This window comes from Oppia nitens, unplaced genomic scaffold (assembly GCF_028296485.1).
Source record: "Oppia nitens isolate AA-2021 unplaced genomic scaffold, nextdenovo-longstitch-racon4-pilon3 scaffold7_pilon_pilon_pilon, whole genome shotgun sequence".
NCBI lineage: Eukaryota > Metazoa > Arthropoda > Arachnida > Sarcoptiformes > Oppiidae > Oppia > Oppia nitens.
Genome location: NW_026533251.1, coordinates 1,890,229 through 1,916,311, shown reverse-complemented (window position 1 = coordinate 1,916,311; position 26,083 = coordinate 1,890,229). Strand labels below are relative to the sequence as shown.

The following is a 26,083-nucleotide window of genomic DNA, read 5'->3' as shown; positions in this document are numbered from 1 at the left end:
AATATACTTTATAGGTATAATTTATATTTATATCTATATAATATATGTATCTATATAGGTATAATTAATTGTATTACTATACTAATACAATTTAATACCAAATTTGATATTAATTAAATCAATCATTTTGATTGAATTACGGTAATTAATTTATAATAGATTAAAACAGTGTACAGTTTAAGGTTAAAAAATATTCTAAACATTTAAAAAATTAATTTTAATTTTTAAGTTATATCAAAACATATACCAAATTTTTACCGTTAATAACTAATAACTTTACCATAATTTATGAAACTATAGAAATAGATATTTTACGCCTATTTTATACTAATCATTAACATTATCTTAAAATTACCAAAAGTATAAAAAATCATAGAAAAAACAAATAAAAAATATATGAGAGAGAGAAAAATAAAGTAAAAATAATTACGATAATGCTATAAAATATTAAAATTTAATAAAATAGTGTAATTTTTACTATGAATTTCATTGATATAAAATACATTTTATAAATTTAAATTTTATATATTATATATATGATTTAATAAAATAATCCAACAATTATATAATTAATAAATGGCCTAAAATACAAATTTAAACATGGTTATTTCTTAATTTTCTATTCTCCAATTCAGATATAAGTCGTTCATTTGTTTTGCATTCCTATAAATAGAAAATAATATAATAAAAATATTACATTAATTTATATAATACTAAAATATTAAGTAACGATTAGTTAATGATAGCAAACCTCTTTGAAATCTTTAACGCCTTTATAATAGAGTCTTTGCTTTTCGATTAATTCGAGATAAGTATCGTTGAGTTCATCTCTTTTGGCTTTTTCTATAGTTCTTCTGTTTTCGACTTTGAGTTTTGTTTGTTTAATATTTTCGACAATTTGATCGAATTGAAGCAAAAACTCTTCTCTAACGTTATGGGAATTTTGAGCTCTAAAATACAAATAAAATATTACCGGTAATTATTAAATATAATAAATATAAACAAATGTCATATAATAATGATAATAATGATAATAATAATAATAATAATAATAATAATAATAATAATAATAATAATAATAATATACTGATAAAAGTTGTCTAATATGGAACCAATTAAATTGAGCTCTTTCTCCAAATACATCCTTTCGTCGTCTAAAGTATTATAGAGAGTATAAAACTTTTTCGTTTCATTATGTTTTGCAGCCACTAATAAATTAAATCACAATTACAATAATTACAATAAATTGTTATTTATTATAATATAAACCAACCTTGGTTGTATAATTCAATAAATCTCTTTTGGTATTGCGATAGTTCAGCTCGAGTGGGAATGTCATCAAATTTTCGTTGCAATTTAGCAATACTTTTGTTAAGATTAGCTAATTGTGACTTAGATTTCTGGTGCTTCTCCTCGTAGGACTGAACCTCCACTTCAACTTCAGTTTCGTCTTCAGTGTCATATGTGGTCTGATTAGACAATTCTTCGATATGTTTATCTAATCTTTGTTTTTCTTCGCGACAAAATTGTTTAAACTCTGACTTTTGTTTCTTTAGTGTATCTAAAATGTAACATAAATTTTGTTTTTCTTCTCTTTCTTTATCGGTTTGGATTTCATTTGGTTTAATCGATTGTTGTTTTTCTCTCACAATTTCTATTCTTTCATTACATAACTGTATTTTATCAATAATTTCTGATTCATTTTGTTTAACTGTCATTAACTGCCTTTTGGTGGCTTCAACTCGAGCTCTTAACTTCCGTTCCATAATTTCTAATGAATTTTCTTCTCTCTCCAGTCTTTTTTGATGATATTCTTTGGCTAACTTTTGTATCTCATCCGACTGTGTGCCCACTATAGAGCCAACAAAAGCGGCAGATATTTTATGAGTCTCTGCTAACATTGAACTCATCAATTGATCCCTAAGTTGCGATTCTGAATCGTTTTGCTCTATACTCTCCGATTCAGACGATCGATCGGTTCCTGTTTTAGTAGACATTTCTTTACCGGCGGTACTTCCATATTCAAGAAGAGTTGTACGGACACGTGTTTCCGCTTCTATTAGCTTATGTCGGGCCGGATGTCTGTAAAGGCGTTTCGGGTTTTTGTATATATTATTAGCACTAGAAGAGGACGTAATGTTAGCATCTGTCACATCAGTATCGTGTAGTTTATGGTTGCGATCAAACTGCCATTTGGCGTAACTCATCAAATAATCAGACATTTGCTGTCTGGTCTCTATTGACTTCTTGACTAACCATTGAATTACTTTAATAAAACACATATATTTCAATTATTAGTGATTTTTTTAATTTAATAAAAAATTTGATATTACCTGGAAATATGTGAATACAATCCATTCCCTGGATCTGATGCGGCTCTATCTTGTGTGGACACGACATCACATGCAATGCCGACACTATCTTCTCTGTTAGCGATCTGTTAATACATCAAATGACAAACAATTATTATATAATAAATATTAAAAAAATATATTTAGTTAATAATATTAACTATCATATTAAGACAAAATTAAATCACCAAATGTTTGTCACCAAAAAAAGACTCACATTTTTTGACCGATAGTCAGACTTTCGTGAAATAGTATATCGACGTCGAGATCAACGTTTGACATCTCGATGGCCCAACTCATACCTCCGACCACCTGATCGATGAAAACCAGTTATTATAATAACTAATTCATTCAAATATCAAATACTTTATCGAAATTGTTGAGTCCCTTAATTCTGGCCCGAAAATAGCCGCCGGCGACCAACAAATTAATAATTTCTTGCATTTTAACCGCTTGTTCCTCATCTTCACGTACATCTGGTATAACAGCCATCGACGGGTCCATTGTTTGACAGTGTGATGTTGGACCCACACGGGAACGGGTGGCCGGCACGGGCTTGTTGTCCATCATGTCATTTGTGGACAGTTGACTGTAGTAAATGCTAGTCTTGTCATTCAATATTATTACTAATAATAATATTATTATTATTACTGTATATTAACCGTAATATAAATAAATTATTGACAATAACTACAGTACTGTCTGTATATAACTCCCATAGACTGTCAATGACTGTAATAGTAATCAAACTCTCGATTCATTCAAAACACTTGACATATGATATGCTTTCAAATTGTATGCCAAGAGATGACACTTTGTCGACAAAATCAATTGAATTTTGTTATTAAAAATTGTTATTTATTTCTATAATAATCGTAAGTATAATAATATTTTTTAAATATACAATTAAAAAATTCAATTGATTACAAAATCTAAATAAATTTAAATATAAAAGTAACTAATTTGATAAATATATATAATTTATAAAAATTTGATTATACCTTAACGTAATGTAAATATAATTTGAATACTTTTTTGAAGTTTACCTAAAAAAGTATTTAAAACATTATTTTGAGAAAATTTAAGTGTTTTTTTGCATTTTTGCATTTTTTGCATGTATAACATTTAACCTAAAATTTAAATATTAGCAAAATTAGCATAATTAACATAATTATGAAAACTTAATTAAAAAATTATAAGTAAAACTATACTTTTAATGCTATAAAACAATATAAGACGTTATTGACTATCGCACACAACATGACGTAATGACACACATTTAAAGGGCATTGCTTTCTGATTGAGTGTTGGCAGCGATTCATACCTTTTTGTATTAATCAATGCCGTGTGAGGGCTGAGCTAATACTATGTTTGCTTTGAATGCTATTAATAACAAAAGGTTTTGCACTAATAGTGTTGTATTACTGTATATATTGTTTGTTGTGTTTGTTGTGTAAGTGTAACACAAAAACACAATTTACTATTGATTTGCTTTTTATTCAACTTATAGTTTGTTATCCAAAAAACTTGTGGCAACTGTTTAGTAGTGAAATAGAGAGACAAAAACAAACATCTCATGTCATGACCACCGATGACACGATCGATGACCAGATGATGGCCGATAAGGTATGTTTTGATGACAATCACATCCAGACAATTGATTTATGTGTTAACTCATAGCTGATTGAGAGCGGAGACAGCAGTCAGAGAGCCATAGTGTTAGTGCCGCGCAATGACCCACTAATGTTCGTTAAAATACATAACAATCACTTATATAAACAGGTATTTATAATACTTAATATATGACAATATATTACAATATATTACATATCAATCCAATTATTAGGCCGTCGAACAAATCAAATTGGCTGAAGAAGTAAAGATCACCAAAGAAAAGATCAAAGAAGTGGAGGAAGAGTGGCAAAACAATCTCATGAGTTGGAAGTCTAAGAGACGACAATCCAAATACTGCTCACAAGGTTTGAAACAATTTATATTACAATCATTTAGACAATCAATACATTCAAATGCTTAGTCATGTAACCAGTGATGTCATGTCTAAACAATTGTATTCAAAAACATGATATCAAATATATTGTATATATAGTACTGTAAATGTATTTTATTAAAACATGATTTGTGTTGCGCTGTAATAAACAAATTATTGTTATAATAATCATTTCAATTAAATACAGTATTAAATGTCAGCAAAATTATAAACTATTTTATTAATAAATACAGTATTTTAGTTTAGAAAAAATACTGGTATTTATAAATTTAAAATAAAACAAGTGATTTGTTTGCATCAATTTTACATTTGATAAAATAGATTTTATAATTTGAATTTTTCAACAAAAAAAAAACTATACTTTAGGAGATTTTGTTGAATTGAATTTATTACAGTTATTTGAATTTCTTGTAATTATTTTAAAAAATGAAATTTGATTTTAAAACATCACTAGATCTATACAGTTACCTGAGTTATAATATATCAAAATAATGAACTTTGAGTGAAAATTTGTGATTTTAAATAATTGATAATTTTGTGTATCAATTTGTTTTGGACTATAATATGTGTACAGCTGATTGAAAAAAGTGATTATTCAAAAACATGTAATTACCGTATATTTATATTTTCAAGGATATAATTTTTTATAAGGTTATACTCTCTGTATGTCAATTAGAAATAGTGGATTGAATTCAATTGAATTTATTAAAAACTGTTGATTGTGTAAAATAATATATATATATGTATATACATAATACATATAATAATAATGTATATAATTTATATTTGTTATTTAATTCCTCTAATTATTTCAGTGTGTGTACTAAAAACAATGTAAAGGCACTAACCGTTTCTCATATTAATACTTACTTTTTTTAAAACAGCAAAGCCTTGATTAGTAGTATTGATACAAACCTAACGTTACATACAGTTAGTTGTGTTTTATCACACAATCAAAAAAATTGGACTCAAATTTTATTTTTATACTCGTTTTTATTTTAGTTTTGTTTTTTATCGTTACATAAGGGATAGTTGTTGTTATTAATAAACTTAATATTTGTGTATTAGATATCAAATTAGTGTATTTTTAAGTTTAATAAATATCAAAAATATCTTTACGTTTTTCAACAAAAACAAACGCTGATTAAAAATACCCAAAAACTGGTAAATTGTTATACGAAACACGATTTTATTAAAACTATTTATTGTTTTTAACTATTGTATTATTATTAAAGAAGATGTTATTAGTCATAAAACTTAAAAGATTTAAAAAATCATTTGAATAATAAACATTTGAATAGTTTATGAATAGTTTATTTGTGTTTGCAATGATTTGTTACATCAAAAACTTATTGTTTATACAATATTGATAACAATACTGTAGTTGTTTTCAAATGCATTAGTGACAGAAAATTTCAAAATAATGTTTGTCTTTAAAATTATACAAACTTCACATACTTATTGATATTAATGAAAATATAAAAAGTTGTTTTTTATACGTTTATCTTAATATTTTGGCAAACAATAGGCTTATTTTTTACTTTTGTCTTATTTTATAATAAAATAATTGTGTTTTTTTGTATTATATTATAACAAGTATTTGTTGACAAAAACAACACAATTAAGAAAATAGTTTTGCCGGAAGACATTCACACATAAATGTCATGAAAAATGTTATATATTTCGTATTTATTTAGGTCTTATAGTTATAATGTTTGAAAAAATTTACTTTATTTCCAATCAATTTATTTTGATCTTTCAAGCATTAAGTTTAATTAGTATTTTTTATTTATATTTAATTCAGAGCTATATTGTTATTAATACTGAGTTACATGATTGTAATATTTATATTTACACATAAAATAAAAATTATATTTTTATTATTTTGTGTACTATATATTTATCATACAAAATACATATACTGTAAATGCAATGATAAATGCTTTGACAAAAATATTTTTGATTTATATTATTCAAGTAAAATAAATTAAACAATACCTTTAAATTGAGTGCACTTACAGTATATAATAGTATAATAATTATTTTGTTTGTGTCTTAATTTTATAAATGTCATTTTTTTGTTTCATAACATTAATAATAATATTATTATATTTAATGAACTGTCTCTATATTTAAAAACACAATTATATAACTGGTATTATAACTATTAAAGTTATGATAATTTTTATATTTAAAATATTTTAATCCCTCAAACCATGACTATGAATGAAACCATATTTTGAGATACATTATAATTAAAGTTTGTTAAACCTTAGCCACAAAATTAAGATGAAATTACTTTAATTTATATACAAAACGCTTAATTGTTTTAGTAATTTTAATTTAATATCGATAAATGTGTTTTAATTTTAAATTGCCGGTAATTTAGTAAATGAAATAAATAATTATTGTCAATGATAAATCAGTTATAATTATTTTCATCATAATTTAATATAACCATTAATTTGATTGAAACTTCAGATGAAAGCGGAACTCCTTTTCCTTCAAACCGAAAAACGCGAACCTTTTCGGAAATATTGAGCGATAAAGCAAAGTCTGGCCATCGGATCGGTTATAATCTCGACCAATATCTTGAAGAACAAGAAAATCAAAGTAATTTCAACGATACTTACGGTAATACTTATTACTAATAGATAATACTAATAACCGCATCATTTGTAATAAATTATTTGATTTGTATATAATAAAAGTTATTTAATCCTATTTTTATGTTGCTCTCAAACCAGTTTCTCTCATCAGTTAATAATTATTGAATAATTTATAAATTTTATTTATTTTATGATAAATTTATTTTTAACTCAAATTTTTTAATAATACCAGCTTAAGATATACTGTATAAATATAGTTCATGATTATATAGTGTGTAATGAAAAGCAGCCACAAATTGGTTTTAAATAACTTCATCGATAAACACTTTGCAGACATAACTGTATGTTAACTGTTGACAAATTTTTACCTTACATTGAAATTAATTACTATATAACTTAATTATAGAGTAGAATATTCATTGGTTTATATTGTTATCTAAATATAATTATTTTTGCAACAAAATTAAATAATTAAATTTAAATGGTTTTCAATTATAAAGGGTTTGTCCTCATAACAAATAAGATATCGTATTTAATAATAATAAATATAATTTATTATTTTATTTAGATATGAGAGCATATCTTTGTTTGTTTCAAAACAAATATATATAAGTTATAATACCTGAATATAAAATATATAATACATTTTTAATGCTTTTATTATTTTTCATTTATTGTTTTAAATAATTTATTAAATGCTTTATTCTATTATCTCATGTAAATCTGCTTTTTATTGATATTAAGTTTTATTTATTTCATTCATATCCATATATAGTAATTTAAAATTAATCCTTATTTATGACTCCCTATTGAGTTGTATTTGTGATTGTTATTTAAATTATATTGCAATTAATATGTCTATTATGATGGCATTGAAAATTTATATAACAATTATCAAAATATGAATTATCTTTTACTATAATAGACAATAATTCCGACGACACGATGGATGAAGATAATAGCATACATAATAACAACACAAATAATAATAAAATATATGAAAATAATAGTAATAATAATGAAAAGTCTAATTTAGGAGATGTTATTGTGTTTGACACGTCCTTATTAAAAGAGTTTAGCTATACATCCAATAACGGCGGTCATAGTCGTGATGATAGTGACGATTCGTCCATTATTGAGATAACCAATAATTTTAAACAAAATTTAGGTATTAATTGTGATCAACAAAATGACAATTTAATTGTTAATAAAAATTATCATCAAAATACAAWTATTGATAATAAAAGTGATTTTAATGATGATTTCAATCAAACGGGTATTAATGAGAATAGGATTAAGGTTGAGATTAAAGATTGGAATCAACAGAACATCAATCATCAAAAAGATAACGATTTAATAAATTTATTGAAACACGAGACTCATCAACAACAAGAAAAGTATCCTCAAAGTGATGATCTTTCACAACAAGATTATGAAGAATCGGAACAAAGTATTTATAATAATAGCTACGATGCAGAAGATGATGACGAAGAAGACGAAGAATTAGAGAGATTAGAGCGATTGGAACAGGAGAAGAGCTTTAAAGCAAAATTGTCGGCATTTGAGAGTTTGGCCAAAAATGATGAAATTAATAATCAAAATAATAGATCCCAAAGCAAATATAAACACGAAGAACTGAAACTAAACTCTAAAGTTGAACAAGAAGTTACACAAAATCAACAGTTGTCACAACCAAGAGAAAGGCCAGTAGTTTACGGCGGACAACAGACAGAGTATGATAATAGAGAAGAAAGTGAAGAAATAGTAAACGCAAGAATCCAACAGTTGCACAAAGAAAGACAACGAGCACAGAGACAACCGATTCAATGTCTTAATCAAGAAGAAGATCAACAATTAATGCAACCACATATACCACAACAGTCCCTAAATGTCATTTATCAATCGCCTAATTATAATAAACAACCGGTGCTTCAGTCACAGCAATCGCTACCATCACAACGGCAACAATATGATCAGCAACAGTACTTTTTGATGGATGAACCCATTAATAAACACAATCAACAGATACCAGTGAGAAGTCAGCCACAGGTTAGACCACAGCTGACTAAAAATACCCAACAAGTATCACAAAATCAGCCTCAACTGCCATACCAACAGCCAATATCTACACAACCAGAACAAGAGCACTTGTATGTCAATCAAAAACAGCTCTTTGATAATCAAATACAGAACAATAGCCATTATGAATCCGTTGAATCTCGACATCAAAGGTTAGTTTGATTTATACCAATAATTTATTGCTTATAAATATTAAAATTTTTATGCAGATATGGATCATCGGATCAGGATTATTATAGCAATTATGAATCGACACAACATGTGCCACAAACGGCCCAACAATTGATGACCCATGCGTTCAATGATCAACCGCCACAGTTAAGCCAAACATTGCCATCAGAGTCAACGTATGGTTCACAGCATAATCAGTATCTATATTGTCCGAAACCATACGCCACAAAACCGACAACTACTCCGCCCTCTATTCAAAACCCATCAATGGTTTCACATCACCAAAAACAGCCACAAACTACAAAATCGACACATCCGGCACCTCTTAAACAACATAAGCAATCATTAACTAAACAACAGCAACAACCACAACAACAGTCACAACAACAAAGTGGCTATAATCACAATCATTGGTTACTACAAGAAGCTGAACTTAGACGACAATTGGCTACAATTCCGGGTCAAACAGCAGCTCCATCGACAGTACCAAGTGTTCAGAGGCCATCAGCAGCAACTCCTGTATCAAATAAGTCATCGATATCAGCGCCACAAAAGGGAATGCTATCAGTTTCAGGAAAGAAGAAGTGTTCGTCCTGTGGCGATGAGTTGGGCAGAGGTTGTGCCGCAATGGTTGTCGAGTCACTCTCACTTTACTATCACATCAATTGCTTCCGCTGTTCAGTTTGCAACATACAATTAGGTTAGTATTTTTATATTAAATTTTTTTATTTAAAGATTACCAATAAATTGTATGCTTTAATAACTTCAGGTAATGGAACGGTAGGAACTGATGTACGCGTCCGTAACCATAAACTTCACTGTCAGAACTGTTACTCCAATGATGAGGGTTTGTAGCAAAATATTATGACTTATATGACTGACTAATGAGTTATTTTTTTTTTACTTATGTATAGCCGGTTTAAAGTTTAGTCGCGTCTGAAATTTACAAATCATTTAAAATGCAAATCATTTGACAACAGATTAATTGCTGGCATCAAAACAACAACTTTCATCATTCATAACAAATTAAAATTATTAATGAAATAGATTTTCAAATAATATAAAGAATTATTTAACATATAGTGTGTTATTGTTAACTATATATATATATATATATAATTATTTTTGAGTATTTACACCATCTAATTATACTGTATAAGTGTTTACACTTAAATAACGAAATAAGTTTAACATCGAGTTTCTTAGTTTTTTCTCGATTAACTTTCATATATTTTATCAATCATTTTTTGACAGTTTATTTAAAATAACTAAAGTTATAAAAATCACAAATGTTCAACAAAATATGTTTATATAATGAAAATTTTAATATAAATCTGTTATTTCTTTAATCCTATTACCGGTAGTGAGCTATTTGTAAAGCGTTTGATTGATATTACCTATTTGTATATTATTTAACAAATCCAAAGGCAATATTACTAATGTTAGAAAAACGTATAATTATATTAAATTATAATTGAAAATAATATATATACTATACGAAGTTATTTATTAAAGGACTGGTAGTATTATGTCATTTTATGACAATTTAATAACCAATTTTTAGTGTTTTTATATGAATTTTTTTATATATTTAGCATTTTTAACAAAAATCTGTGTTAATTCAGTACTTATTTACACCAAATAAATGTTTGACTATATATTTGTATTACTATTGTTTAAACTGACAGCTAAAATACATTTTTGTATGTTTTTAACAAATTTTTGTATTTACAAAACAATATAACTTTATATGAATTGAAAATAGATTAAATAATAAATATATGTGAAAATATACTTTTATTAATTAATTAATTATTTTGTAAAAAAATAATAAAATATAAATTATAACTTATTATCCAATAATTCTCTATATTGTTGTGGACTAAGAAGTGAATCTTTTTCTGATTGATGTTTACCACGAAATGGAAGAATGATTGCAATGAAACCATCGCTAAATGTCTTAATGAAATAAATTATACGATTATATCATTAATCAAAATCATTGAAAACACTTACTTTTTGTTTAATCAGATCCATGTCTTTCAATAAATTGTTATTAATCTCAACAATAGTTCCGTTTAGACAACACTTGATATCAAATGTTTCGTTGTTTTCACATTCAATGCGACATAATATGGATTCGGGAGACACTCGTTGACCGCCCTATAAATCAATCAATGGATCAATCAATCAGTGATAATACAATACTTTGATGTTTGATAAACCTTTTTCCACTTTCCCGACACTTTGTTGTCCAACCGATTGACGGCATCACTGATATTAAAGTCTATATTTTTCATGCGTTTGTCTTGTTTTAGGATACAATGATTTGGTGATAATGTGATTAAACAAACTCTTCAACAAAATGTTAATCAAATAAGTGATTAATTGTTTCAATTGATAGACATATCATATATGACTACCTGTTTGAGTGAAATAAGACCAACTGATCGCAGCCATCATTGTCTTCATTAATGTAATACTTGTGTTGAAAATATCGTTCACAAACCGATTCATATGGACTGACTATACGGTCGACACTTAACAAGGAGTCTAACATTTCTTCAAATAAATGTTTATTAATTTATTATTAAAAGTCAATCAAAACATTCAAATCACTGTTTAGTAAATTACTATTCAATAAAGCATTGCATTTGAAATCAATACATGACTTCAATACTGTATACAACTGTATAAACAAGTGTTGTCTGCCTTTTGAATAAACCCTAAAATGTTATACTTTTAATAATAATAATTTATTTTCAATATTCCCTAAGTTATCACAACTACCGTATTTATTTGCATATTACCCCATAAGAAAATGCTACAAAAATAACAATAAAAACTTACAATTACTCACAATTTGTAACATATATTTAGCCGATTATTGTCTTCGGTCTTAATTGCGGACAAATTATTGCAATATTGTTTCGGACAGTAATTGTCTGAGTCCTTCATCAGTGCAATTGCTGTACATTATTGACAGCACTATATAATAATTGAAAAACTAATGATTAAATTCTGTGGAGATATGTATATATATGTATGTATTGTATTAAACATAATCTTAATTATAAAACTATACTTAAATTAACTAAATAATAATAAATGATTTATTTGTTGTAATTTTCAGTAACTTTGTATCAGAATAGTGTTAAAATGTATTGTAGTTTAGAAGATCCCAAAAAAGAGTAATAAGTTTTACATTTAATAAAATTAATAATAATTTATTAAAACATTTTTTTAATAATTTATAAAAAGCATAATTATATTAATAATTAGCTATGATATGACCAAATATTTAACATATTCATTAAATACAAACTTTATAACTATTATTTTAATGTAAATTTTAAATTTATTTTCATTGAGACTAAAAAAATATGATATATAAAATTTAATCGATATATTCAATAATAATAAAAAATAGTTTCTCAGTAATTGAAAACAAAATACTGTACATAGTTTTGCTTACTTTTTGATAAAAATACTTTTCAATCACTAAATTAATAATAATGTAAACGATAGACAATGTTTTGCTGATACCACTCATCATCGGTGGTCACAACATATGCATTGGTTTATCAATTACTAGTGTTGTAAGCGATACGGGAGGGGTCGGCAAGGGTTTGGTGTTATTGTATTAACTTATTTATAATTAAGTGTTTAATTCTGTGTTAACAAATTCTGTGGGTATAGTTATTATTTGCTAATTTAATTTTATTTATGTTATAATTGTTTAAATTATAAAATTTCAATATTAAAAAATACAAATTATATAAACAATTTCCACACATCTCGGGTGTCACTCCCCGTCCGAACCTCTCGTATTGTTTACAGCACTGTTGGTCTCAATGACTATAAGACAGTGCATTAGTGCTGATGATGGTGTGCTGTTAGCCACCGAAACCATATCGATATCGTACACCAATTCACTAGTTTTTTGTCATATTAAGTGTTTTCAATTTAAAGTAAGTTTTTTACTTAAATTATTTAAGTGTTTAATGTTTTCAAATTATTTTATATATATTTTTGCTAAAAATACATTTAGAAAACAATCATTTAATAGTTTATTATTACTAGAGTTCGATCGATTTCCCAGTGAGAAGTTTCCCAAATAATTCCTACAATTTACGAGGAAAATATGGGAAAAATTATTTTTCCTCCATTGATGGTTAGAAAGGGAAAATATATTTTATATTATTACAATAAATAGTACCAAAACTGAAATATTTTGCAAAAATATTGAAATATTAAAAAATAAATTTCAATTCAATAAATTTGGTGATACTATTTAACAATACAACTTAAAATACAGTTTAATATATTTGTTTTTCAAAAATTATAATAAAATGTATTGTTTAGGATTCAATAGATGGAAACACAAGGAAATAGATTCCCTGGGAATTCCCAGAGAGCAGAGGGAACTTTTGGAACATAAAACGAGGAAAGGGAAGGGAATCTTCTCTAATCATAATTATAACTAACTTTGAATGCATTTGTGATAAATCATAAAAATAACGAAATAATTACATTTTAAAATATATACCAGTATTACAATTATATTGTTATCTCATTAATACAATTATTTAGTTTTTGATGAATTCATAAAAATAAATCAATTTATTATAATTTATGATAAAATTAGGATATTTTAAAGCATTTATAGAGTTAATGCTTTAAAATAGTATTTCAATTGATTGGCCATTGAATTGCAGGGAAAGGGATGGCAAGGGTTGGGATGTTTGATATATTCAATAAATTCAATGCCATTTCACTGTTTATATAAAAAGTTTAAAAGTTTTTTGTTTGAAAACTCGTTTATAACTCTTTAGAAATACTGATTGTATGTCAAAGCAGTCAAAGTATGAATGTCTTTGAGTTACTCTCCAGACGTGTCATAACAAGTGGTCAAAGGGTTGAACTCCAGACACAACACAAAACAATTGAAAAGTCATAACATATTCAATGATAAAGTGATGCAAAACTTGTTTCTCTAAATAAAATTCAACTTATTTTTGAAGCACTGATTGCGTCACAACTCGACAGCCAATCATTGCTTTGTGTTGTTTACTCTCACTTCACAATTCATACGATCGCAGACATCGATGTGTTAACTGTTGATTACATTATTTCAAACCCTTTTTACATATAGAATTGATATGTTTATATTATAACATATAAGATATAGAAAGGGACCAAATGTTGTGGATATGATTACAGAGTAATTACATAATGTTATACTTTATTGTAATGTTTTGGTGCAAAATGTCTGCCAAACAAACATTGATTGCTTGTGTGCTCTGAATGTATGCATTGATAATACTCTAGACATTCAATGCATTCCAGTGATCGACTCATTCAAACATAGAGTCTATAAAGTGTTTGTGTTTATCGAATGCGTCACAAATTAATGCCAAATGAATGACATATCGAACAACAATTAAGTGACAATTGGAATGAAAAGTGTTGTCAATGAGTGTCAATACAATCAAACACTAACTGTCATATCATTGACAATACGTTTGATAACCAATTGAATAGTCAGTTGTAATACCATATGATATGCAATGCTATTGACTATTAAACATACAGACAGACAGTCAGTCAAACAATTGGATTCAACACTCAATTAAAACTAATAAAACCATTGATTTGTTTGTAAATATTATGTAAACAATACTTATTATTATTATTATATTAATTGTTATTATTATCAAATCATATGATATTATTGTTAAGCCATTACTTAATATTATTATTATTATTGTATAATATTTAATGTCGTCATTCAGTGCTTTCCATTCAAATATATATCTATTTTTGTGTTAATTTTTAACAATTTATTGAAATATATATATATTTATTAATTAGTGTTTTAATAACCAAAACAAGAGTTTAATATTAATTGAAATATCTTTTTATATATCAAGTGTTGAGAAAATATCGGATAATTTATTTAATAATAATAATGCGATAAATCACTGGTTATTGTAAAAAGCAATCGTTTTGTGAGTTTATAAAAGTTTTTTTAAAGATTGTATTGAAGTTTGAAAGTCAAACAAAACGCCGATTGATTGAAATGATATAAAAATCTAATTATTGTAAAATATAGACATATATTAATATATTATATATATTTTGTTATAATAATAGTTATCATAAAAACACAAGTCATTACTCATTTAAACACATTTTGAATTATAAAAATATAAATTATTTTTACATTAATTGATAATTATTTTGACGATTGTAACGATGGCTAACCAGATATTTGTGAGTCAATTGTCTATTGAATTCACTAATTATATTTCATTTGATATATAAATCAATTAATTGAAGTCAAAGTCAGTGAAGATGTGAAGCAAAAAACTTAATTATTTTCAAGTGTTTTATATAAAAAAAAGATTTAAAGAAATTAATATAAAAACTAAAACTAGTTTAGAAAGTAACGACAAATTGAGAGACAAATGTATAGTAATTATTGACACTTTTGGTAATATCTTCGGTAAAGATGAACTCGTCTTCGGCAACACCGATCAGTTTGTCGGGTGACTCGTGTGCGTCAAACGAGAGTCGATGTCGTATAGCAACCCCCGCGCCCACCACTCCTTACCCCTACTCTCCACTCACACCGTACGGCTCTATCAATCCATTTTCATATATGTCTCGTTACTCTACTCCTGCCGGAGTCCCACACATGGGTTTGCCATTTGCCGGGCCATTGGCTAACAGTTTGGTCGGTGGTCTCTCATATCCTCCCGATCTGTTTCACTACAATCCATACAGTGCTTTAACACCGACATCACCACTAACTCCCAGCTCTTTCTGGTCACTGACAGCCCAACAAAGTATGTTTTATTAATTATTATTTTATAATTTTATAGATTTATTATTTTTACAGTAATAGTTAAAAATTATTATTGTTTTATTTTTTAAATAATTTATAGTATATTATAAATAATATACTCTAAAAATATTGTTGATTTATATTTTATAAATTATGATTAATTTTAGTCTATTTAAATTATATTATAATTATTTTAAATGAATATTTAATTGACAATATTACATTATTAGGCAAATTTACTGTCAAAAAAATATGCAATTTATTATATTCATTAATTATATATTTTCGTTAAAATGACATAATATTGAGATTTAAAAAATGTTTTGAGAGATTATGTTATCATTTGTCATAATATATTTAATGTGTGAATGATTTTTGTAAATATCTGAGGATAAAAATAGTTTAATAATAAATATTTAATAAATAGTAAAAGTTGATAGAAATTGTTTATAAATGTTTGTGTATTTGTATGAATAGGTTATCATCAGTTGAATGGCATAACATTTGGTCCGTCGGGTCCCATCAGTTACAATAGCAATGCACACCTGTTTAATCTGTTTTCGCCAAATTCATTGTCGCCAATGAGTCCGAGCCCTGACATACACTCGCCCTCACTCTACCCGAGAGTATCGTTGCCATCACCCTATGCCACAAGTAATTATTTTTTTGTTGAAATTATATTACTTTTACTTTTATATTGTCTGTCTCTGCGTCCAAACCTATTTATATACTGAATATACTCTTATAATGGAGACATAAAAATCTTATTTTTATTTTAGAAATCATACTATTTTGCATAAATATCTTTAATATTTAACTAAAAACACCTTTTCTTTTTGAGCACAAAACGACATTTTTATATTTAAATACACAATATATTCAGTATATGTCATAAAATAAGTTTTAATTTGCTATTATAATACATAATGTATTACACATAATAAGGCTTATGAATATCAGACAACAAGCAGTAGGATATCACATGAAAACACTATTTTTGTTTTGTTTTGAATAAATTATTATTTTATTTTTATATCATTACTAGCGATGTTTGCTTTAAGCAAACGGTAAAAATAAGTGAATTTATACACTATATGTGTCACACATTTCTATTTAAATTATTTATTTTTATTTTTCCTGAATAATAACAATAATGAATGTCTACTTTAAACATGTTTTATGCAACTGATGAATATGTTGTAAATAACTCTTGTTTTAGGTCCCGGACTTTCTTCAGCTTATATGAGTCCCTCATCGATGCCATTACTACTATCGCCCTCATTATCATCGAGTGTCGATAGGCCGCCAACCTATTTAAGTGATAATACGACAAACCCATCCACACCATCAACAACTCCATCAATCACACCATCGATTATTAAATGCGAACCAACAGACAATGTCAACTATAATTCACTGAAAACAAGTCAAACATTAAACTCAAATAATATTACAAAAAATAATATTGAAAACAATTTTGACAGCGATAGACATTTTAATGGTTTAAGTGATGAAAGTTATTATAAAACAAGTGTCAAACACAATGAACATAATCATTGCAATAATAATTCAAAACACAATACAAAACATCCAAAGAAACTAATGACTACAACCATTACGACAGCAACGACCACAACGAAAATTAAAGAGAAACACTCAGCACGAGTGGAACCATTGATCAGATTAAATGATAATATCATTGATAGAGAAGCAATAAATGGAGATTCAATGGATAAGCAAAATGATATCTATAGGACAAATGATAAGACACTGCTTGATGTGATTGACGAAAGAAAATCACAGCACAGGGATGACATGAATGATGACAATAATGACAAATACAAGAAAAGCCATAAATTAGTTGACTCGAGGGTTAAATCAGAGTTGATTTCGTGTGATATGAGTTTGCCTTTGATATCTGTTAAATCAGTGCCTAATTTTAACGATAATACAAGTGATTTCACTATTAAACATAATAACAGTGAACATAACATAACCACAAATAAATTAAGTCATAAACACCGCAAATCATCTGATGATAACACAGATGATAATCATCTAATTTTGAGTCAAAAGAATCTCATAGAGGATATCAATGATGGCTCGATTGATATCAATGATGTTATATCAAGCAATGATAAGACATTGACTGACAATAAGAAAGTAGCCAAAGATACAAAACGAGAGTCTCAGTTAAAGCAATTACAATCCTATAGGAAAGAGTCTCATAGACTTGTAGCCATCAATGGTAATCAACAAAATGATAATAAAGACAACCAAATGATTCATCAATCAAATACAGCCATATCTATAGTAAAGCCAAAACCCAAAGATCGTTATCCGAGTGGTGACACTTATAAAGATATTGCTAATACAAAATCAGGGAACAGTCACTTATCGACATCTGAGAATCAATCATTAATTTCATCTACGGTGACCACAATATTGACCACAGAGTCAAACGTAACTGCAATACCATCTATAAGTGCAATCCCCAGGACTCAAACTGTCATTCCTTGTGGTACAACAAAGTTGGCTAATAAGATAACACCATTGAATGTTTCCAACAATTTGAGTGCAAATAATACTAAACAAAATAGCAAACTAGTAAACGGCAAGAGATCAACAGTCAGTAATCATATGACAGCTCGTGTTGATAATCAAAACAATGTCAACAATGCTGTCAAACAGTTGCCCAAAAAGCCGCGCCTATCTCGCAAACAATCTTCAGCAACAATACCGGTAGGAATTGCAATCGCACAACAAAGAACATCACCTAAGACTAAATCACCGACAGAATCGGTGAACAACGCGTCACAACAACTCAAACCAATTCTTCCAACGTTATCACTTCCAGTGATGGCCAATAGCCCTATACTTATAACAGACTCTCCTCCAACCGGAACTTCCCTCTGGATTAAACCATCCGCTAATTCATCCTTAAATAACACTAATAGTACACCCATTCAAACTAATAGTCCCTTTTCTTTCTCCAGTGATTATCAGTTGGCTAGGGATTCAATTACAGGTATTTCTTATGATTTGTCGCTTTTAACTCATTTTATTTTTAATGCTTTATTTGTTTGTATATCAGGTCATCTCTATCTTATACGAAACTCTTCCTCTCTTCCAACAACACCCACAACAACACCAAAGCCATCAATTATATCACCAATGAACATAAAGAGCGCAGATAACTCAAAATCAAGTCCAGCGATAATCACAGTACCAGTTGGACCAACACCACAACAACAGTTTTTTGCCAGTTTAAGTCAGACACCGACATCAACGTTGATATTGGACACCACTCAGAGCGCACCGTTAGTTCAAATTGCAGCTACAGCTCCAGTATCAACAATGATGACCAACATTAACAACAATATGATCACTAGTTTAGCAAATCATAAATTGAAGTCAACGATGAATGGCAATGAATTGAGTGATAACTTAGTGAATATTGAATGCGGATGTCAGGCATCCATCAGTGATGAAGAGTTTTCATGTGATAACATTAAGACAACGGCCACTCAGGTCTGTAATAATTATTATTTAATTTATAGTTTTACACATTTATGCAATACATGTACCGCTAATACAAATTATGAAATTTTTTCCTTTAAATATTTGCATTTTTATGTTGCTATTTAACAATTTGTATTTCTAAGTACAGTATGTATATGAAAGTGTCGTTTAGATTACAAATCAACATTTACTCGACTTTTGATTAATATTCTTGATATCAAATACTTTCAAATAAAACTAGTTTTACTTTTGATTTTAATTAAAATGTTTTTTTTTTGAGATGTATAGAAAAAAGTAAAGTTTAGAATTTTTTTTATTAAATAGAAGATATTTATATTACAATTATTTATATCATATTATTTGTGCTTAATGTATGATTCATGATTAGAAATGCATTGCAAATATTTACGGTAATAAAAGACGTTTAAATACAGATATTATAATATAAAGTTGCTTTTAGATAATTTTTAGATTTAGATATTTTATTATTTTAAAGATAATGTAATTTAAAAATTTTTCACACTTCAATTCTATTAATATAAGTTAATGTTAGTTAGTTTATACAATTTATTTTATATACTAATAGAAAACATGACTAGCATTAAAATATCGTTATAGTCTATCGTTATAAACATATAAATGAAAAAAAATATATTTCATGTGTAGAGTAATTTTATTTTATTATTATACAATAAAAAACAAAGTTAGGTTATATAATGATGAAACTATGCTAAAAGTAACACATTTTTATATAATTAGTAATTTACTAATACTTGGAATCAATACTATTTGTAAAGTATATTTATTATCTTTATATCAAAACATAGACTATAAATTTACAAATTTGAATTCAATGATTAGTTATAATTTTTTAATTTACAAAAAATAAAAATATAACAATTTATATAATCGTATGTATAATCTTATGATATAAACAGTAATTTATTGAAATTAGAAATAATAAATTGAATTAAATTTGAAACATATTGTTTAGGTGGACATGGATTGTATTCATTCATCAGAAGACGATGATGACAACGATGGCAAACAATTTAAATTGAATTTATTTAATGAAACAAAACAAAATCAAAGTCAAGTCGATACCAATGAATCGGACGATGAGTCGAGTCGTGACTCAATTCAATTACAAATAGTCGACGAAATGTTGGCCACTGACGAACCGCCACAACTTCCTGTTAAGTCTGCACCTGTTATGCAATTTATAGATCACCACGGATTAGATTTGTTGGTTGATTCCATTGAAGAGTTTGCTGCCAGACAAGAGACAACTACACCCAACACTGACTTACCAGTCAATGGTCTTCAACTTTTAAGCACTTTAGCTGAACAAAGATCTCGTGAGGAAATGTTGAGTACAGATACTGGTGCTATGAGAAGACATTCAGTAGATTCCAGTATTATTAGCAATGGTCTCAATAGTAATAATGATAATCCAACAAAAATTTTAGTAAAACCATTAAAGAAAAGACAAAGATCTGAGTCTTGTTTTACATCAAATTCTATTAGATATAATGAAAGTGACAATTCATTGGCAGATCTTAAAAAGGTTATGAAGACATCGGGCTCACAAACAGATGTTGTCAACAAAAGAGACACTAGTTTTGCGTGTTTTAGAAAAAATGAAAATATATTCAAAAAAGATTCTTTAGTTTCCACAGTTAAAGATGTCAATAATGGTTGTGAAGATGACAATAAAGATAAGAATGTGTTAAACTCTAATCAAAAGTTTAACAAACCTAAAGATAATATCAATTTAAAGAGTACTTCTCCTATAAATAATATCAATGCCTATAAAGTTAGTAACAACGAGAGGAATGTTGTATCAAATGGCGTCGATTCTATCAAAGCCAATGAGAAACCGCATTATGTGTTTGTCGGCACCAAAACTGACCACTTAAATGGTAATCAAAATAAATTTATCGACAATAGTATCCATAAAACAAAAAATAATGATAAGCACCTTAACTGTGATAACAATAAACAAAAAACTAATAATAATAATATAAATGATTTTAAAAAATGTAAATTTAATGATCAACAAAAAATCAAGAAGAAAAAGAAGAAAATTCCACAAATTTTGTCGACATTTAATACCTCTATTAGTAGCACCTCTTTAATGGCCATTAATGGTAATAAAAAAGATAAAAAAAGAAAGAAGTTTTTGAGTAAAGAAACGCAACTCAAGAAGAAAATTAAAACGGATCACAACAAACAAATCGATGAAAGTATAGAAAGTATTATAAGAAAAGTTACTCAAAAAGACCAAATTGACAGCGAATTAGAGGACAAACCTTCACCTAAAGCATCGAAACTTATTGCTGACAACCATAAAGATTCACTAAATATTGAATTTAAAGATGAAAATAGAAAGAAGAAACTCATTAGTGATCCATCATTTGAATTGTATGACGAAAAGAGAATGAAATTGTTAGACGAGACCATTGATGAAGTAATTGCCAAACATTTGCAAGAGTCGAATAACGAACTTAACGGTAATGATGACATAGTTGTTACTGAAAACGATGAAAAAGTGTCTCAAGTGATGACATCCACAACAAATGATTCCAAGATAACAGAAGAGTCATTAAAAACTATAGAGACTCCCAAACCAAAGTCGTTTGTCAAACAGATATCCAACTGTTCCATTGAGTCATCTACGTCTTCCTCAGCCTCTTCAGCATCTGATTCCAGTCAGTCATCACTTCCACTGCTAAACCTTAAACTATCTGAAAGTGATTTGGATTTAAAACTTAATGTGATTATGTTAGTCGATGGGCTATTATTTATTGGTGAGATCTGTCCCATACAACCACCAGATATATATGGTATAGTACTTCACGGCGAAAGACAGCACAGACCTATTATATATTCTCAAGAAGATATGCTTAATGAAGCCATTCGTGAAGTGAAGCCATCAATTGATGATTTAACTGTTGGACAGAGAGTATGTGCGTTTTGGTCGACCCAATACAGACATTTATATCCCGGTTATGTGCGCACATCATCACCGCATCCAACATTAGTGTTTGTCGAGTTTGATGATGGAGATAATGGACGCATACCTATTGAAGATATAAGACTTCTACCTCAAGATTATCCACAGATGAAGATTAATGCGGATCCACTCAAAAACTTAGAGCGAAAAAGACGAATGAGCTCTTGTGGTAAAGACAGTCGACATTCAAAATACATTAACGAAACAATTGACAATAAAAAATCAAATAATGAAAGTGTTGTTAAATCCATTTTTACAAAAATTAAATCCAATGATGAAATGAAACAGAAAAAGGATAATTTAAAAATGAAATCTAAGAATAGCTCAACAAATACTGTATTTAATAGTTTGTTATTAAAGAGAAAGAAGAAAAAACATAACAAAGATGATCGACATCACAGACACCATCACAACCATAAGCATCATCACTGTCGGTCAGTATTATTATATTTTTCAATTATAGTCTATTTAACAAATTTTTTATTATAATTTTTTTAAATATATAATAGCCATCACAAAAAATGTAAAAAACATAAAAAATTAAAAGATACGAAAGCTTTCAACAATAATAACAACAATGATGTCTATAATATCAATAGTGAAACAAATAATGAACACATTAGTAGCAAAAGTACTAAACAAATGACTCATAAGTTTGGTAACAGTGCTATTAAAGAGATAAAAGATGACCAAAAAGCCAATGTGTTAAACGCACAGAAGGTTGAGAGCACTGGCAATGAGATCAACAAAAGTGATGAATACAGACCTAAGATAGCCTTTAGAAGTGTTATCAAAAAGACAGCCAAAGAACGAGCTTTAAATCTATTGCGAACAGACTTAAGTGAAAAGATGTGCACATTATTGAGTCCAATTCGGAAGCGAACTAATCCTAATGACACCACAAATAAAACACCAAATGTTAACACAGATATCATAACAAAACCTAAAAAGAGAGAACGTATGCCTTCGTCTGCAGAGAAAAGCAAAATTGCAGCCTTTCTTCCCGATAGACAATTATGGCACTGGTCTGGCAAATACATCAAACGCACCGGTAATAAAGGTTCGAGAAATAGGAAAATATATTATAAATCAATTGAAAGGGGAAGAGAACACATACGTATTGATGACTGTGCCGTCTTCTTGTCCACCGGTATGCTATCACTCCATACACTTTTATCATCAATTCATAACTTATCCGTTATTATAGGTCGACCACATTTGCCATATATTGGTCGTATTGATTCAATGTGGCAAACAGGTAGTGGCACTATGATAGTGAAGGTGCGATGGTTTTACCACCCCGAAGAAACTAAAGGAGATCCAGTGCCTCTTATCGATAACAGAGTATGTTTATAATTAATTATTTTATTTAATTAATATTATAATAACTATTTTGATAATCACTTATCAAAGGGTGCATTGTTTGAATCGTCACATTTCGATGTCAATGACGTGCAAACCATATCACATAAATGTCAAGTGATTTCATGGACTGAATTACAAGAGAGACGTCTTGAGAATCCGTCGCTTATGGTATCGGATGATCCGCCAAACATATACTATTTGGCCGGTAGTTATGATGCATTAACAGGTCGTATAGATATGGATACCGCTGTTCCTGTCAAAGATAAACACGAAACAAAAGATGACTACAAATCTGAAAAAATCCAAAAAACAACTTCAATTCAATTACAAAAATCTAACGTCGAAAATGAGTAAATATTTAGAAATTAAGTTTTAAAGATATGATTACATATATATACCGTCTATTTTGTGAAGTAATTTTAAAGATCTGTTAATTCATCAAAACATTATAAATAAAACATTAATTCATTTCTACAATATTTTAGATAAAAACACTAAACTTTACAAAAACATTGGCAGCTTAAACATGATTTATTATTTTACGCCAATATAACTATTAAAAAAGTGATGAAATATCATAATAAATATATATATTTATATATATTGATATAATATTTGTCACATGTGTTATTGAATTTCATAATTATTTAAAAATAATACCAAAATTTAATTAATTTAATTCACAATTACATTCATTTAGTTTTAAAAGTTCACTAGTTTTCTATGCTTATAATATTTTATTGCAATTTTACATTTTTAACGGCAATAATACTTAGAATTTATTTTATTTAGTTCTTTTAATTATTAAATTTAAAAAAAAATGATTATATACTTAATAATATATATATACATTATAGGTTATATATATATTAATTAGTTATTATATTTTTTTAATCACTAGTCTTTTTTAAATCATTTAAAAGTGCACCCATTGTCTATACAAATATAAAAAATATTTTTTGATTAGAAATTTATTAAATCAAAATTTTTGTTGCATCAATTTAAATTTAATATAACATAATGTAACATAACATCTTAATATCGTATTTAAAGTATTTTATGAAAACAATTGCAAATCATTTTGAACAAAGATTTAACAAACTAACAAAATTCCCAAATAAATGATAAATGATATGCAATTAATGCAATTAATTATTAAAGGAAATCAATAAACATGTGTGTGTTTAGTCATCACTTTCCCTATGCAATTATGCAATACCCGGATCATTAATGGATGACCTATACAACTATTGACACATATTTCCCATTACAATCAGTATCTTATTAACTACAGACCAATAATACAGACATCAAACCTATAGTCAGAAGATATTTGTTATGTCATAAACATTATCGACAAAACTTATAATTTATATCAATTGCTAACTGATATATACACTAAAAATATTAAATACATAATTATTGTAATGATAAGTATGTTTTAACTAAATATTATTGATGTCTATTTATGGCACAATGATTACAGTTATGCCCAATCAGATGCTGTCCCTAAAAATATATGTACCAAACTGTTAAAGAAAAAAGTGATGAGAATTAAATTGATTTCTCAATTATAATACTGTAATCAAAATCCGATTGAATTTTTATATATATTTTCATATAATAGAAGCGCACATGAGTTTGAATACATAAATCTTATATACAGTATAACTATTATTATATACAGTATATCATTTGGCATTACATTGTAATAATTTATGTTGATTTCATATACTGTATAATGACTAAGCAATGCATTTTAAAATTTTATTATTTATTTACATCTTAACTATATTTATATATAATTATCATTCAATTATATATCAATTATATTATAGAATATCACTTAAAGAATCAGAGAATAAAAGTTATGAAACATTGGTTTTAAATAATGAAAAAGTTTATATATTTTTGCAAAAATTTTTAATTAATATTAACTTATATCAAATTTATAGACTATTATATATTTACCTATAAAAGTACAGTATTTACAACAACAAAAAATCAAATGTGTTGAAATATATTGACTATATATTGTTATGTTAGGAGCACTAGTATAGTAAAAACATTATATTAGTGAAATAAATATTTTAATATAACTATAGATTATAA

General features: G+C 27.2%; 4 protein-coding genes across 5 annotated transcripts; 2 read left to right on the top strand and 2 right to left on the bottom strand.

Annotated features, from left to right (window-relative positions):
• Window positions 1-581: 581 nt before the first annotated feature.
• On the bottom strand, window positions 582-3,127 carry LOC128963801 (coiled-coil domain-containing protein 93-like). Its single transcript, XM_054310333.1, has 7 exons — window positions 2,718-3,127; window positions 2,569-2,663; window positions 2,334-2,437; window positions 1,274-2,266; window positions 1,088-1,208; window positions 752-950; window positions 582-663 (listed from the first exon to the last, which is right to left on the bottom strand). The coding sequence occupies exons 1-7, from the start codon at window positions 2,919-2,921 to the stop codon at window positions 595-597; spliced, it is 1,785 nt and encodes a 594-aa protein (XP_054166308.1). The 5' UTR covers window positions 2,922-3,127; the 3' UTR covers window positions 582-594.
• A 526-nt stretch (window positions 3,128-3,653) lies between these two features.
• On the top strand, window positions 3,654-10,325 carry LOC128963055 (bromodomain-containing protein DDB_G0280777-like). 2 transcript variants are annotated; one of them, XM_054309511.1, is made up of 9 exons: window positions 3,654-3,804; window positions 3,862-3,977; window positions 4,032-4,133; window positions 4,198-4,330; window positions 6,841-6,993; window positions 7,894-9,199; window positions 9,257-9,918; window positions 9,988-10,065; window positions 10,133-10,325. In XM_054309511.1, exons 1-9 carry the CDS (start codon window positions 3,732-3,734, stop codon window positions 10,156-10,158), a joined length of 2,649 nt encoding a protein of 882 aa, XP_054165486.1. In that variant the 5' UTR covers window positions 3,654-3,731; the 3' UTR covers window positions 10,159-10,325. The 2 variants fall into 2 exon arrangements, with proteins under 2 accessions (XP_054165486.1, XP_054165485.1); XM_054309510.1 differs by having other exon boundaries at window positions 3,654-3,977.
• A 735-nt stretch (window positions 10,326-11,060) lies between these two features.
• On the bottom strand, window positions 11,061-13,131 carry LOC128963526 (protein Abitram-like). Its single transcript, XM_054310041.1, has 5 exons — window positions 13,041-13,131; window positions 11,642-11,780; window positions 11,444-11,573; window positions 11,235-11,381; window positions 11,061-11,177 (listed from the first exon to the last, which is right to left on the bottom strand). Exons 1-5 carry the CDS (start codon window positions 13,129-13,131, stop codon window positions 11,061-11,063), a joined length of 624 nt encoding a protein of 207 aa, XP_054166016.1.
• Window positions 13,132-15,378: 2,247 nt separating this feature from the next.
• On the top strand, window positions 15,379-24,390 carry LOC128963806 (probable serine/threonine-protein kinase DDB_G0282963). The gene is made up of 8 exons (XM_054310337.1): window positions 15,379-16,069; window positions 16,546-16,722; window positions 17,288-19,096; window positions 19,163-19,599; window positions 20,585-23,040; window positions 23,116-23,756; window positions 23,814-23,950; window positions 24,020-24,390. The coding sequence occupies exons 1-8, from the start codon at window positions 15,733-15,735 to the stop codon at window positions 24,323-24,325; spliced, it is 6,300 nt and encodes a 2,099-aa protein (XP_054166312.1). The 5' UTR covers window positions 15,379-15,732; the 3' UTR covers window positions 24,326-24,390.
• Window positions 24,391-26,083: the final 1,693 nt, after the last annotated feature.

Coding starts and splice junctions, on each gene's coding strand:
- LOC128963526 (XM_054310041.1), bottom strand. CDS start 13,131: ATGGTTTCGGTGGCTAACAGCACACCATCATCAGCACTAATGCACTGT. Junction 11,574..11,641: donor GTCTTATTTCACTCAAACAG/GTAGTCATATAT, acceptor ATTTTGTTGAAG/AGTTTGTTTAATCACATTAT. Junction 11,178..11,234: donor TGGATCTGATTAAACAAAAA/GTAAGTGTTTTC, acceptor TATTTCATTAAG/ACATTTAGCGATGGTTTCAT.
- LOC128963801 (XM_054310333.1), bottom strand. CDS start 2,921: ATGATGGACAACAAGCCCGTGCCGGCCACCCGTTCCCGTGTGGGTCCA. Junction 2,438..2,568: donor CTGACTATCGGTCAAAAAAT/GTGAGTCTTTTT, acceptor ATGTATTAACAG/ATCGCTAACAGAGAAGATAG. Junction 2,267..2,333: donor TTGTATTCACATATTTCCAG/GTAATATCAAAT, acceptor GTTTTATTAAAG/TAATTCAATGGTTAGTCAAG.
- LOC128963806 (XM_054310337.1), top strand. CDS start 15,733: ATGAACTCGTCTTCGGCAACACCGATCAGTTTGTCGGGTGACTCGTGT. Junction 19,600..20,584: donor TTAAGACAACGGCCACTCAG/GTCTGTAATAAT, acceptor CATATTGTTTAG/GTGGACATGGATTGTATTCA. Junction 23,041..23,115: donor CATAAGCATCATCACTGTCG/GTCAGTATTATT, acceptor AATATATAATAG/CCATCACAAAAAATGTAAAA.